Below are 15352 nucleotides of genomic sequence, written 5' to 3'. Positions count from 1 at the left end.
AGGCTGAAAGGAGTAAAGTAATTGACTGAAAACAGCTTCTTTAAATATTTTTTAAAAAGACCGAATGAAGAAGGTCTGAGGACAAACCCATAAGCATTGTTGTGGGTCACCGGCAAAATTGGTGTTTCTGTAAAACCCAGCTACTATCCCTGTTCCTCCCCCCACCCTTAAAAATATCTCATGGTTCCCATATATAAGCACTTTGAAAATAACATGATAACCACATACTTGGTAACATTAATTTAGGGATATGGAGATACAGAAATTCAGGAAAAAGGGTATGGGTCATAAAATTATGGTGAGCTGACCAAAAATTGCTTACTATTGGTTTTGATGTCTTAAAAAATATTGCAGTATAAGATATACTTTTACTTGCTTTAAAATTCGATCTTTTTTAGGATTTCCTAGTAGAAATAGTATTGGAAATAAGCAGATTAGGTGTAAGTCATAGAATGTTTTCTTTTGGAAATAATTTTTAAATTTTATTAATGTACGTTAATTTTAAACTACTCAAAATGTTTAAAATCATATTACAGTTGCCTTTTCCTTTTTTTGCAGTGTAAAGTCCTGTTTTCATATTATGGATATTTGTAAGTCCCACCCAAATTTATGTGACACAAATAATCACAATAAAGCTTCACTTTTAAGACCAGTTGCTTCAAGCAGTACTGCTAATCTGACAGCAAATTTTACTAAAATTGGCACATTAAGAAATCAGGTAAGAATTTACAGTATTTAATAATTTCTACTCTTTGTTTTTTGGTTTTTTTTTTCTTTATGATTGCTCATTTTGCTTTTGACTTATATGGAAATGTCGTGTCAGCAGTTAGGAGGTAAGTGCTGGTGAGGTCCTACTGGGGCCGGTCTGGTACAGCTCTAACATTTCAGGGTGACAGTTGGAACATAGCTCCTCAAATTCACTTTTTTCCTTTCGTCTTTCATTCTCTCAATATTCTCCACCTGTCTTCAATGCCACAACTCTCCAAAAAGTAGAGTTCAGTGAAATCAGTTTCTGGGTCCATTTTTATCGTGGAATTATGATTTTATGAAATGCTTGTGAATTCTGTTTGTGAAGCATGTAGGTAGCAGTTAGAACACTGCTCTGTATAATGCCATGGACGTTGCCCTTTTCAGGCCTTAACCACATCTGCTCATTCGGTTGTGCACCATGGAATTCCTCTGCAGGCTGGAACTGCTCATTTTGGTTGTGGTGATGCTTTTCATCAGACACTGATTATCTGTCCTCCCGCTATTCAAGGTATTCTTTCATTTAAATTACACTTTGAATTTAGGCATGCATTATTTTTAATCAAATTTCAGCATCTAGTCATTAAACATACTATATAGCTTTTGCTACATTTAATGCTTCATTTAAATTTAATTTAAGCTAATCAGTAGCCTTTAGACCAGTGACACTCATTTCTTAACTAGATCTCCATTCTAATCCTCATTAACAAAAATGGGTCATATGATAATTGTATTTCCTGTAGAGTGTAACGTGATAAAATGCCTTTAGTAGAAATTAATGAGCTTGGGAAGCTATGGGTTGTCCTGTTGTGGTGTCACTGCTCCAGGTGTTCAGGTAAGTAGATGCTACCTGTGTATCAGTATTAGATGTTACAGTGACTGAGAGCTCACTTCTTTAAATTTTGGTCAGGAGAGTTGTGGCCCCAAATCTTATACTCCTACTCTTTACCCATAGCCTAACTTTTTTTCTTTAAAAAAAAAAAAAGGATTGATTTTGATTAAATTAAATTATGTCCCTTATTTAGATAAAAATAGCAAATTAAATCCTCAAGTGAGATGGGTGGCAGAATACAATTCTCAAACTGGGGAATTTGTTAGTGCTTCTTAGAGGGCAGTAGCAGCGAGCTCTGCAACTGGAATAATCAGAATACACTCTACTTCCTAAGTCCTTTCCCAGCGTTTTGTCCTCACTAGGCTTTAACATCTAGTACATCGTAAAGCAAGAAGTTGGTTACAGATGGGGCCTGCGGTGGCTGAAACGTGGTGCTGACAGCGGGTGCCGAGTCAGGGCACTGGGCTCAGTCCTGTGTCTGCTGTTGGCTGTGCCGTCCTGGGCAGGTCTGTTAGCCGGCTTCAGCCTTGCTCGAAGAAACATACTGAATAGAGGCTATTTTGGTCATTTCCAGATCTAGTATTTCTGGATTCTGAAGGTTATTTGAATATTTTATTTGATTTAAGGATTTAAGCAACTTTTAAAAAATTTTATTTTAGTGTATCCCACAGTGCCTAACAAAGCACCATGAATATGTTTGTTAACTTGATTGGCTGGTAATTAGAGATGTGAAAACATGTCAACTCTTTAGCCACTTTTGTTCTACCAAGATAGCTTTACTTTCATCTTTTTTACATATTGAGTTTTCATATAAGGTTTGTAGCGCTAAAAATAGGAAAAACGATAACTTAGCTGGTAGATTCTCAAGATGAAATTGTGGTCCAGGGGTGGCTCTGAGTATCTGTGACAGTGACCATGGCTGGTCTCCATAGTAAAAATACCCGCATCACGCATTGCCAGCACACTCAAAGATGCTGCTGTGTTTCTTTCTTTGTTTCTCCTCGACTGTTTATTATAAAAATTTTAAAATTTCAAATAGAGAAGTTCAGAGAATATTATGCTGCTTTCTACCCTGGATTCAACAAATGTTGACATTTCATCTCATTTTCTTTGTCTGTCTAGACATACATACACGATTTGATAGTAAGTGGTAGGCATTTTACTTCTAAATATTTGGGCATGCAAGACTGATGCTTTTGGACCGGCCCTGTGGCCAAGTTGTTGGGTTCGCATGCTCTGCTCCAGCGACCCTGGGTTTTGCTGGTTTGGATGCTGGGTGTGGACCTGGCACTGCTCATCGGGTCACGCTGATGTGGTGTCCCACATGCCATAGCTAGAAGGACGCACAACTAGAATATACAGCCATGTACTGGGGGGCTTTGGGGAGAAGAAGGAAAAACAAAATCTTTAAAAAAAATTCTTTTTTGTTTTTCAATCAGTTATCATGTAAGTGCTGTCTTGACAAATGCATTTTCACTTACATGAGTTTTTAATCTGTTTCAACAAATAGATTTTTAGGGTCTCATAATCTCTCCCATGTACCAAACTCAGTTTGAGGGTCACCCACCTCCAGTGTGTGATATATTTCGTCAAGATTTGGAATAGCTGTTTTTTTTCAGAGCCTGCCTTCTATTTGTAGCAAAAAGCTTGAGGCTCATGAGACAGATTTCCAAACACCATCGAGTACCACTCCTAAAACCTGCAATGAGGTTAGACTGATCTTTTATCTTTTTATGTGACTTATAATTAATAAGAGGTTAGTAACCTTTCTGAACACGTGTTAACTGTGTGAGTGGCTCTCAAGAAGGCTAACAGGGGAGGAGACACTTGCATGCTCGTTACCCATTATATGTTGGGAACATACTTTCGAGTCAGAGTCAGTAGTGAGACAAGACGAGACATTTTTAGCGTGTGTAACGGGCACAGTTTCAGCAGAAGGGAAGGCAGCTCTGTAAATATGTCGTTTCGTCGTTTCTTGTCTTAGTGCACCGGCTGCTGTGAAATGAAAGCTTTCCCTCTAATCCATCTTAGCGCCTCTGTAGAAAATCCCAATCTCGTAATGTGGCAATCCACTTTGAAGGAACATTTTTAAATGAGTATTGGGCAGCAGTTTATGTGGTGCCATTGTAGTTTGTGTTTTAAAATAAATTTTATGTCTATTCCCTTTCCCTTTGCAGTTTTTATTTTGGGGCTATAACTGTCTAGATTCGTCATACATTTCATATACTTTATATATTATTGACAGAATACTTAGGTCTAGATGCATGTTACTATATTGTGCCTTGTTAAAGTAAAGACAGCTTAGCCAAGTTTTATTTAATGAATCTGAATCTATATTAAACCAGCATTTAACATTATTTGGCAATCTGAAAAGCTAGTTATTTATCATCTCCCGATGAAAACTGCTATTTTGGAATCAAATGCATTCCAGCAAAATCCTCCTCTTTTGTACTAGAACGATCTTTAAGCTTTTTATGCCCTGTTCTCCAGGTATTGAAGCAAATTAATCAAACAAAGATAAAGTTTTAGCTGACCTGATGACTATATAGAAAATTGAGATCTTAACCCACTGTTGAGTTTGATTAAAAAATTAGACCTCATGAGGAGAGAAGATAATAGAATTCTTCTCATCTTAAGGCATTGATTATGGGGAGAATTTAAGGGCAGCGTGATTTTTTGGGGGTTCGAGAATTCACTCTGTCCTTTCATCCTTGTCACAGTGAATTCTGCTTTTTTCTCGGTTGAGATTGTCTATTGCTATAATATGCTTACACGGCCCGGCTGTGCTTGTATGCCGTTTCTTGGAGAATTTCCAATAAGATATACGTTTTGGAAGGGATAAGATCAGTTTTCAGAAAATAACCTGTAGATCTTTGTTAAACTTAAATTTGTATCTTGCTCTTTAGGTGAAGACCACAGGGTAGAACACCCTGACAGTAGGATCAAAGCCTCTGTGAGGAAGATAAATACAGCAAAGATAACATTCTCCTTAGGATTAACAGTTAAAATGTATTAGTGCAATAAAAACTGTAAGGTTATTTTTCAATAGGAGAAGAAAACAACGGTAGTATTTTCCTCTTATGGCTGATCAGAAGCACCTAAGATCACTTTTATTGAAAAACTGAATATTTGAATACTCTGCCAGCCCCCATTGAAAGTAACTGCCACAATAGACTGGAGTTATGATGTAGTGAATTTATTCCAGTAACTGAGCTTTCTGATCTTGGGGTATGCCCCCAAAATCTTACTAGTCAAACCTCCAAGTTGGGGTGATACTACTTTACTGTCTAAAAGTTGAATATCATAAGACAATATTTGCAGAGTGCTTTTCTAATGTATGACTTAGAAATACTAACATTAACAGGATTAACGTGGCTGGTAATGCTGCTTTCTGATTTTTCTGGTGGGTGAACAAAATGGAGTGTATTTGTCCTGAAGTTGCAGCCTGTCTATTAGGAATACTACTAGATTAAGCCACATTGGCCAAAGCTTATTAGTTGTATCATCATATTAGGCAGAAAGGATTATTTTTGGTTTTCCTTTGGAGGTTGACATGAGTATGCCATCCTGAATTTTCTTGAGTCATAAACCATCCTGGCCACTGAAGTGTGAAACTGTGATACATTCCCCCTTTGGTGCCAAAAGTGTAAGAACCAGTTACAGTTTTTTAAAGAAGAGAATACTAAGCATAGCTAAAAGTTTGTATGAAAAGATGGACATTTACTTGCTAGAGTGTCAGCCTGTTGAGCCGGCCTCACCTTTCCATGTCCTCCATCATAGTGGCATAACTATTTGAAAAGGAAAATAAAGCTACAATAGCAGACTTTTAAAAGGAATGGGAAGTGTCAAGAAAAATAAATGATTCAACTTTGTGGTATGCATTTTGAAACAGTAGAAAGAATAGCTTTAGAACAGTTTTTAGAATGATGTATCAGAAGCTAGATAGAAAGTACCTCCCTTTTTCTAATAGATTGCTTTGTTAATGTTGTGAACATTTTACATAGGGGGTGGTTTTATAATCTTAATCAGAATTTTAGCAATTCTTTAAATTTAAAAGAGTTTTATAAGTTAACTCGGAGAAAGTGTTTTTCCTTTATTTGAGAGCTGTGCTTTTCTGTTTCACAGGTATCCCTGCCACGCATGGTAAACCCACTAGTTATTCAATAAGGGTAGACAATGCAGTCCCACTTGTGACTCAGGCCCCCGCTGTGCAGCCACTGCAGATCCGAGCAGGGGCTCTTTCTCAGGTTAGTAATAATGCATTGTGTTTGCATGGGTACTGTGTTCCTTACTCAAGTTGGGGCGTGGATCCATCTGTGCTGTTGGAAACAATGAAAATGACCTGAGTGGGAATTCAGTCCTTTGTACGTTGTTGACTTTAACATTTGTGATTATTAGATGATTGTTAGTTTAGTATATTTGTGATTTTAAAATGTGGTAATGATGAATTACTTGTAGCTAATTGGTTTTGTTTGTTTCTGCTGAGCAGACATGGTCTGGTAGAGCACAGCAGATGCTGGTCCCTGCCTGGCAGCAGGTAGCACCCCTGGCTCCTGCTGCTACGACACTGACGTCAGAGGGGGTGGCTGGTTCACAGAGGCTTGGAGACTGGGGGTGAGTTAAAAACAAAAGTACTTCTTGGTGAATAGTTTGCAAAATCGACCTTGGTAAAGAAGGGATTCAGTTTTTCTAAACTTTCTCCGTAGGAAGATGATTTCACACAGCAATCCGTACAGCTCAGTGATGCCACAGCCTCTTCTCACCAACCAGATAACTTTGTCAGCTCCTCAGCCTATTAGCGTGGGCATCGCCCATGTGGTCTGGCCTCAGCCTGCCGCCACCAAGAAAAATAAACTGTGCCAGAACAGGTTGGTGTTGATATTTTAACTTTCCTCTGCATTTTGAGAGTTGATCTTTAAAATACATTTTGCATGTACTCTAAAGGGTCACTCTCTTGTATTCAAAATGACCTCTGTGGTGGCTTTATTACAAACACGAAGCCAGCTCCCTTCTCAATTTCTCAGAGGTATTTTGGTAAAACTAATGGAATGGGAGCCAGGAAGACAGGAAATAAATGCTTTCAGTTGGTAAGATTATCTTTATTGCTGTTTTGATTTATTATCTACCTATAATTTTAGATAATTTCAGACACTCAGATGTCACATTTACCAAAAAATGACCATTTGAATGTATGTGCATTTCTAGAGGTAATATTTTATATTTCATGAAACTCATGATCTGTATGTTATAGACATGATCTTGAACAAGTGAAGGTTCTCACTATTTTAACAAGCTGTCTTAGAAAAATGTCAGCTACGTATCTTGATTGTAGAAATGACACAGTATTCCTTTGATTGCAGGAGTAATTCATTGCAGAATACCAATGCCCCACATTCAGCATTTATTTCTCCAAAGATAGTAAACGGGAAAGATGTCGAAGTGAGTTGTGTAGAAACACAGGACAATCATAGCTCAGAAGGAGAGGCGAGACGTTGTTGTGAGACACACGTCAGGCAGGACTCTGACTCCTCGGTTCCAGACAGACAGCGACAAACCATCGTCATCGCCGACTCCCCGAGCCCGGCAGTCAGCGTGATCACCATCAGCAGCGACACTGACGAGGAGGAGCCGGCACAGAGACATGCGCTCAGAGAGTGAGTGCCAGCGCGGCTCCCTGTGTTTGTGCTGCACCCTCAGCTGCTCTGGTGGTGCCCCTGGCATGGTGGGAACAGCTGTGACTTACTGCTGCCTGTCACTGTCCCTTGGAGTAAACTTCCTGAATAATATTTCACATGATTCCTGTAGCATTTTCTAGTATTTGTAAGCTCTAGATTTTGTCCATGCAGGTCACTATCAATTGTTTCATGTCCTTAATTAGAGAGTGTAAACTTTAGCTACTTGGGGAGTGTCTCCTCGTTTTGGCTCATGCTGCCCCCTCCCTCCGCAGCTGTAAAGGCAGTGTGGATTGTGAAGCGTGCCAGAGCACCTTGAACGTCGGCCGCATGTGCTCCTTAAGCAGCCCCGACAGCACTCTGAGCAGCAGCTCCTCGGGGCGGCCCAGCCCGTCCCCTTGCAGGAGACCAAGCAGGTGAGGCTTCGGTGCTCGTAGAGGGGCAGTGCGCTAAAGTCCACTGGAAAGCCTGTGATCTCTTTCGTTGTGGTTTAAATTAATACATACCTGCCAGATCACCACAGTGGTTTCTCTCTTAAACATAAGTTTTGAATTAGATCGCTTTTTATAAACTCAGGTTTTAAGTAATAATTTTCTTTATTGTTATAGAACAGATCTATATGAAAAATTGAGGTTCTAAAATGATTTTTAAAGAATCGTTTGTTTTTGAAAGGGTGAAAAAGCCGCATTCTCAAAATTCAGCTCCACAGACTACCATTAAATCTGGAATAAGAACATATACTTCAGCAAAATGCACAAAGAATGTTGCCTCACTCTCAGGAGGGTATCCACAATGATTTTCTTCTCTAATGATTGATTTGCATGGTTTCATCCAGTTTTCCTTGCCTACCCTTTTTTGGCCAAGGACCTGTATTGTCACAAAATCAGTGAGCTTCTGCTAACCAGCTTTTAGAAATTCTGTTTTTAGCGTAAACAAAATTTGAAAAATTTTTGCTTTAATTCTGTATATTTATCTTCTCTTTTTTCCTTAATCAGGAAATATAGTATTGAATACTATAACCAAAGCTCTGTGGAAGATACAAAGAAGGGGTTTTTTTTTTGTTTTTTAAAGATTGGCACCTGAGCTAACATCTGTGGCCAATCTTTCTTTCCTCCTTCTTCTCCTGAAATCCCCCCCGTACATAGTTGCGTATTTTAGTTGTGGGTCCTTCTGGTTGTGGCATGTGGGACGCCGCCTCAGCATGGCCTGATGAGTGATGCCATGTCCGTGCCCAGGATCCGAACTGACGAAACCCTGGGCCGCTGAAGCAGAGCGCTTGAACTTAACCACTCAGCCACGGGCCCAGCCCCTACAAAGATTTAATACATCTTCTTATAAATTTCTTGTAACGTGGTTTGGAAGTTGACATATACATACATTTACATAAGTGTACACATATGTATAAAATTTGTATATATATAAATGTGTATAACTAAAAATATACATATGAAAAGATACTTCAAATTGTTAAGTATGAGATGAATGATTAAAACAGATAATAAATGCCATAGAAATCCCAAAGGGAGAGAGAGAGTGTCAGGGCCTGAGAGAGTCAGGAAGAGAAGAGAAATACGAGACTCTGGTTAGGCCTTCAGACAATGAGAAGACCTTTCAGATAACAGGTCAGTTAAGAGGACCCAGATTACTGCTCAAGACATGTCCTAGGTACATTAGAATTTACTCTGAAATATCCAAGTCACATGCTTATGTATATTTCATTTAAATTATCAACAGTACTGCTTTTATAGTGTTTTGATGAAGTTTTCTGGGATTTATAAAGTGGAATTTTATGACTGCTACTAAGGATCAAGTGGGCAGGGAAAAGAGAGAAAATTAAGTGCCAAAAGGATGTTCCTAAACAGGACAGAATTAGGGTTAGCAGTCTGAAGAGAGAATTAATGTGAGAGTCTAGAAAAATCTATGAAAAAATGTTACTGGATAAGGAAGAAGTTATAATTAGATATGAAATAACTGAATAAGATTCTCATCAATTTACTGGAGCCTAGATATTATTTAACTTTAGATTTAGTGTTGAAAAGCATATTATTCATAAAAATACTCTCTTGTAGCATGTCAGATGAAGAGCAGGAAAGTGGCTGCGATACTGTGGATGGCTCTCCACCGTCCGACTCCTCGGGACGTGACAGTCCATTTGCAGAGCGCAGTTTTGTGGAGGACACGTCTCGAAACGCAGAACTGGGAACTGCCGCAGAAACCAAACCAGCTGTCTGTACTGTTGTGGTGCCACCACTGGGACTAGAAAATGGATTAAATGCCGAAGAGCATATGGCAAATACAGGTAAACCGAGTCCTCCCTGTTTCTGATTGTTTCTTAAAAGGTCTTCGTTTGGGAACATCAGAGAACAGCATTGCCAAAAGTCATCTCTGAATTTCCAACTTGACCTTGCCGAATATATTGTACAAAATAAATCTCTCCAGGTATCATTCAGTGCTTGGAAACCGTGAGATCTCTTTTCTTTTTATTTCATTTTAAGGTTCTCAAGTCACTGTTGTGTATAATGTCTTAAGACCCTTCTAATTTTTATATGAGAAGGAAAAAACATCAACTCTTTTATATTTTGTTCGTTGCCAGATTCTATATGCCAGCCATTAATAAAAGGACGATCTGCTCCTGGAAGATTAAACCAGCCTTCCACAGCGGGTAATCGTCAGCCAAAACTGACATCAGCATTCCAGCAGCAGCCTTTGAACTTCAGTCAGGTATGTCGGTGAGTTTATGAGAGTCTTTGGGATTCAGATCCAGCAGTTTTTCACTTGGGGGGAAGAAACGATTCTGAAATTATGCAGTCTTAATAATTGTATCCCTTTTCGTTATCCCAAGTGACTAAAGAGTAATTGGCCTAACAATAGGATAAGTAAGCAGACGATCCTAGAACCTGAATTCTTCAGAAAGGTTAGGCTCTTAGATTCTCTTAAATAATTTTTTATTGTGTTTGTATCTTAGACCCTTTAAATCAGAGTGCACGCTAATGGACTGATGGCTCCCTTGGTTAGGTGTTAGTGGTGGTGATGGTGAGAGAGACCTTGCTGAGTACTTTCCATCTGTTCAGCACTGGGCTCAGCACTTGTGTTTCACTTGGGGAAAGAAAAGATCACAGGTATTGGGAGTCAGACCTGCTTCAAGTCCTGGTTTTGCCAAGTGCTGTGTATATGACCTTGGCCAGGTCTCTTCAACAAATCTGGAAAACAGTTAGTGGAAATAATTGCTGGACTGCGGGGTCGTTTTGGAATTAAGTAACATCGTGTCCGTGAAGTGTTAGCATTACATATGATAAGTGCTCCACAAATGGTAGCTGTTAGTAGTGGTGGGGATGGGGATACTGGCAGTGGTAGTGGCAGTGTTAGTATTATAATGACATGTAGTCATGAATATTAAAATGTTAATACTAATTTATATAAAATTCTTATTTTTCTCTTCTCTATATTTAGTATAAGCTAAGATCTGAGAGATCGTCTGGGTTATATCAGTCACAGAGTATATTGTATTTCCCTTTCTTCCTTTCTTTTTAACTTACAAAATATTCATTCCTTTTTTTGTTTTTTGGGTTTTTTTTGGTTAGGTTCAGCACTTCGGATCTGGGCATCAGGAGTGGAATGGAAACTTTGGGCATCGAAGACAGCAAGCGTATATCCCCACAAGTGTTACCAGTAATCCGTTCACTTTCTCTCATGGAAGTCCCAGTCACACAACTGTGCATGCCCATCTGGCTGGGAACACGCACCTTGGGGGACAGCCTACTCTGCTTCCATACCCATCGTCAGCTGCCCTCAGTAGTGCTGCGCCAGTGGCCCACCTCTTAGCCTCTCCGTGTACCTCAAGACCTGTGTTACAGCATCCAAGTTATAATATCTCCCATCCCAGTGGCATAGTTCACCAAGTTCCGATGGGCATAAATCCCCGTCTGTTACCATCCCCAACCATTCATCAGACTCAGTACAAACCAATCTTCCCACCACATTCTTACATTACAGCCTCACCTGCATATACTGGATTTCCATTGAGTCCAACAAAACTCAGCCAGTATCCATATATGTGAAAACTCAAAAAGAGTATATTGAGGAAGCTCAATGATTTAAACATTTGATTAAAAGTAAAAACATGGTATTTAATAATATTAGCCATGGCACAAGAAAATTATTTTTGAATCATGTAGACTTGGGTGCAATTTAAACAACTTTGAGCTTTAAAAAAACTCACTTTTAATGTGTTTTGCACATTTGGTATAACTTGTCTTTAGTCATGTTATCTTCTTACGTAGTAACTCTAGACAGGTGACTTATGGGAGCAGAAGTCCAGTTTTGCTCCTGCTATTTTTTATAAAATTGCCTTCTAACTAGTGCAAGACACGTCCGTGTTTGGGAAGCCATTCTGTGTACAGACTTAGGGCAACAGATGCACATGTGTCAGAATTACAGCATACAAGTGAATTGTATTATCTGTGTCTTAGTGTGTAAATGTTGGGTCACTTACCTAAGAAATTGAGCTATTGTTCTTTACATTTGCATGTGTCTTTGCATGGGCAAAACGTTGCCTAGACTTTGCTCTTAAATGTTGTTCTAATAATCTCAGCTACATTGTAAACCGTTCCCACACATAGTGCCTTAAATATTTGAGGTTGTTAATGTTATTTCCTATCTATAAATGTTGAGGACTGCAGCACTTAAATTCAGACCTGCTCTTGGGTTTTCTTTTGATAGAGTAGTGTTCATTTTTGGTTTTGTGTGGTATGATTTCAGGTCATAGCTGTTTTCTCCTTACTAAGAGGGCAGCATGTTTGCTATTGCTGAATTCTGCTGTCTGATATCCAGAATGATCTAGCTTCAAGAAAGCAAGCAGTTAGTAGTGCTTACGAAAAATTGATTCAGTATCTAATGGATAGTTGATGGCTGTCACAGCACAGCATTTTATATATTGTCGAGTGAAACTGCAATACAATCTACGTTTCTTTGGGGAGTGTTTGCTATATAATTGGATTTATACAATGTTTAGAGGTGCAGTAGGCATGACTTTGAGTAGATAATGAAAGAAAATGCAAAATACTCATTGATTCATGATGTGGTTTCATCTTAGCTTGGGCACACCATGCAGTATTTAATAAATAGTAGCAGAATATTTACTATTGAAGCTTGAAAAGATGTGAGTTATTTGTGTGCAATTCTTCATTTATGCATGTGAGCGGGTTTGGGTTCTTTTGGAGTATTTTCCGTTGTAGGACTCGTTTTGCTTGGTGGTGGTGTTTGCTTATTTAATACATTCCGTCAGGGACAGAAATTACATGCTTTTTCTCCTAGGAGGTATGTCTTGGGTTTTTCCCTTCTTATTCTTTTTTCTTTTTTGGTGGTGGTGATGTTTAAATGAAGTTGCTTTTACAGCACCAAAGACTTAATCATCCATTTCCTCTATAAAAGGTAGCTACTTTTTGCATAGACCTCAAGTATATTGTAGTATAGAGTGGAATTTAAGAAAAGGTATTAAACTGGCTGTGTTTTAGCTTATGGGCGAATAATACATTGTATCATTTATCTTGAATGTATCATAGATAAGCTGCTATATAAGATTGCCACTCAGATAGCTGTGAAATTAGGTGACTAGTTGTTATTTAGCCTTCTAATTTCTGTATAAGTCTAATTACATGAACTAGAATTTGGGGTTTTGATTTTTTTACTTTGCTCTTCTGTTTGGAGTGTCATTGTAACTACTGTATTGTAAATGATGGAAAATAATTGCATATGTTATTTTGGGGTGTGTTATTTGCATCAGTATTTTATCTATTAATGTTTGTGCTCATCACTGCATATAAAAAACTTGGATGTATCAATGTAACTTAATTTTTTATTTTCATACTGGCATTGTAGACAATTGAGAAAACTGTATCTTGCAGGCTTGACTTAACTTTTTTTCCTTAAAAAATCTGGAATATAATCTTACAGCATTTACTGGAATAAACAGTAGAAGAAATCATTTGAGGGTAAAACTCTCCAGATGTTTTGGATTGACAGCATTTCTTTGACAGATAAATTGCATACCACTAGTGCAGCTCTTGGACAGCATTGATGATGAGCTAATAATGGGTAAACTTTTCTTTGCTCCATTAACACAGGCAGTGTTTTATTTAATAATCGCCAATGAAATAAATGTGCCTGAGATTGATTTTAAAAATTACAGTATTAGATCATTAAATAAAAACCAGCAGTACATTTTTAAGTCACACTGAAAATGAAGGACTTAATTTTCCCCACAAGTTTCAGTGTTTTTAGTAATCAATTCTATGCATTTTATATAAATATATGTATATTACACATGAAAAAGGAGTAGCCTAAGATTAATTTAAAGGATTATTTACAGATAGCAAATTTATGGAGTTGCTATTTGAGGAAACTTGCTGCCCTCCACAGCCTTCTGATTTTATCGACATGGTCCAGCAGATGACGGCATCTTGACATTTCTTGGAAAAGAGTTAAATGCTGGCAGCAGGTGTTTCAGAAACACCACGTGCAAAGGGTTGATTGGTGTTCATTTGACAACAGGTACAAAACTGGCGCAGTTTTCCTTTAGTTTGGAGCCTTGTGTACTCCCCTGATGTGTCGTATTTACTGTATTTCAGTTCGAAGACTGAGATGGCCTTGTTAAATTGACAGTAAATGGTAAACTTCACTGTTTTCGTAATATAATAGTACTATTTGATAAGAGCGTACCCCAGTTAAGTACACTGTCCTTAACTGATTCTAATCATGGGCTTTTTATGTGTTTAAAAATAAAAATTTTCAAAATCCTGCTAAAGTCTAAATTTCACATATTGACAGAAGAATCTGGATTTATACCCTCTTTAAAATCCTTTTTATCAGTTTTATTTGATTTTAATGTTTTCTTAAATAAAACACTGCATGACTTCCTAGTTGCATATTTGCATACTATTTTAATTTGCAAATTATTATTTTTTGTCAAATATCCTAATGTTTAGTTTTCTTTTTCTTCAGGGTATTTAACTAAATATGTTACTATAGTAGCAAAACCTTTTCATTTTTAAAATCTCTACTACTAATTTTCAACTTGGTTTGTGTTAAGTAAAAGTTAAATCATACACTGCAAGGTGTAGGAGGTTTGTTTTAACGAGTCCAACGATAGTTGATTACTAAGTTTGAACTGTTAACTGTTAACAATGTTAGACTCGTGGCTTTCTTTCTTTGGTTTGTTTTTGCTTTTCCTTCTATGCTACACTAGTTTGCCATGTAGCAATTGCACTGTGCAATATTACAATAAGGACTGGGAAAATTTTTATGGATGTAATGTCTATTACGGTTTGCGATAGTATTTCTCTCTAGTTCTCAGTGATTTAAATGTGACCAAGCCTTCTGTACTTTGTCACAAAAAGCGGGTTTTCCAGGTGACTATTTTGGTGAGTGTCAAAATAAAAATTTATGGTGTATTATTGTCGATTCACTTTGAATTAAAATATATATATTGCAGCAAACAGCTTGTTGAGTGTTCTTCCACCCCAGTTCTGCGTACAAGGCAGGGAATGAAAATGTTAGTAGCATTGAGTACCTAACTTGTGTCATCTCATTTAATCCTCAGAACCCCCTGTGAGACAGGTATTCTCTCCATTACGTAAATGAGGAAATAGGCTCAGAAGCTCTAGGTGAGTTGCCAAAGTCATAGTGCTAATGAGTGGTGAATCTGAGACGGGAACCAGGCCAGCTGACCGTAACTGACCTGCTTCCCACCAGTTCTTTCTGAACTGAAGTCTGAGGCAGTGAGCCAGAAGCCCTGCAGCCACCTGAGAACCATGGCCCTTTTCCCTTGAATATTGTTTTCTTTTTTTTTTTTATTGAGTTAATGATAGGTTACAATCTTGTGAAATTTCAATTGTACATTAATGTTTGTCAGTCATGTTGTAGGTGCACCACTTCACCCTTTGTGCCCACCCCCCACCCCACCTTTCCCCTGATATCCACTAAACTGTTCTTAGTCCATAGTTTTAAATTCCTCATATGAGTGGAGTCATACACAGATTATCCTTCTCTAGCTGGCTTATTTCACTTAACATAATTCCCTCAAGGTCCATCCATGTTATTGCAA

At 38.1% G+C, this 15352-nt stretch overlaps 1 protein-coding gene and 1 non-coding gene across 6 annotated transcripts in view; both read left to right on the top strand.

Annotated features, from left to right (window-relative positions):
- Positions 1-14744, top strand: part of HIPK3 (homeodomain interacting protein kinase 3) — a 100454-nt gene extending 85710 nt beyond the window's left edge. For all 5 annotated transcript variants that reach the window (XM_070229193.1, XM_023653835.2, XM_070229194.1 and 2 more), the window contains 10 exons: positions 559-718; positions 1135-1258; positions 5705-5826; positions 6069-6193; positions 6286-6447; positions 6940-7233; positions 7527-7667; positions 9321-9550; positions 9845-9972; positions 10833-14744. In XM_070229193.1, coding sequence (XP_070085294.1) covers positions 559-718; positions 1135-1258; positions 5705-5826; positions 6069-6193; positions 6286-6447; positions 6940-7233; positions 7527-7667; positions 9321-9550; positions 9845-9972; positions 10833-11309 — 1963 coding nt within the window. In that variant the 3' untranslated portion in view covers positions 11310-14744. The remainder of the gene's footprint in view (positions 1-558; positions 719-1134; positions 1259-5704; positions 5827-6068; positions 6194-6285; positions 6448-6939; positions 7234-7526; positions 7668-9320; positions 9551-9844; positions 9973-10832) is intronic.
- Positions 12214-12293, top strand: MIR1902 (microRNA mir-1902). Its single transcript, NR_032919.1, has one exon. It is a non-coding gene; the product is annotated as a microRNA mir-1902 (primary transcript).
- Positions 14745-15352: the final 608 nt, after the last annotated feature.

This window comes from Equus caballus, chromosome 12, assembly GCF_041296265.1.
Source record: "Equus caballus isolate H_3958 breed thoroughbred chromosome 12, TB-T2T, whole genome shotgun sequence".
NCBI classification, from domain to species: Eukaryota; Metazoa; Chordata; class Mammalia; order Perissodactyla; family Equidae; genus Equus; species Equus caballus.
Note: the sequence above shows the minus strand (reverse complement) of the source record. Positions and strands in the feature narration are given on the sequence as shown.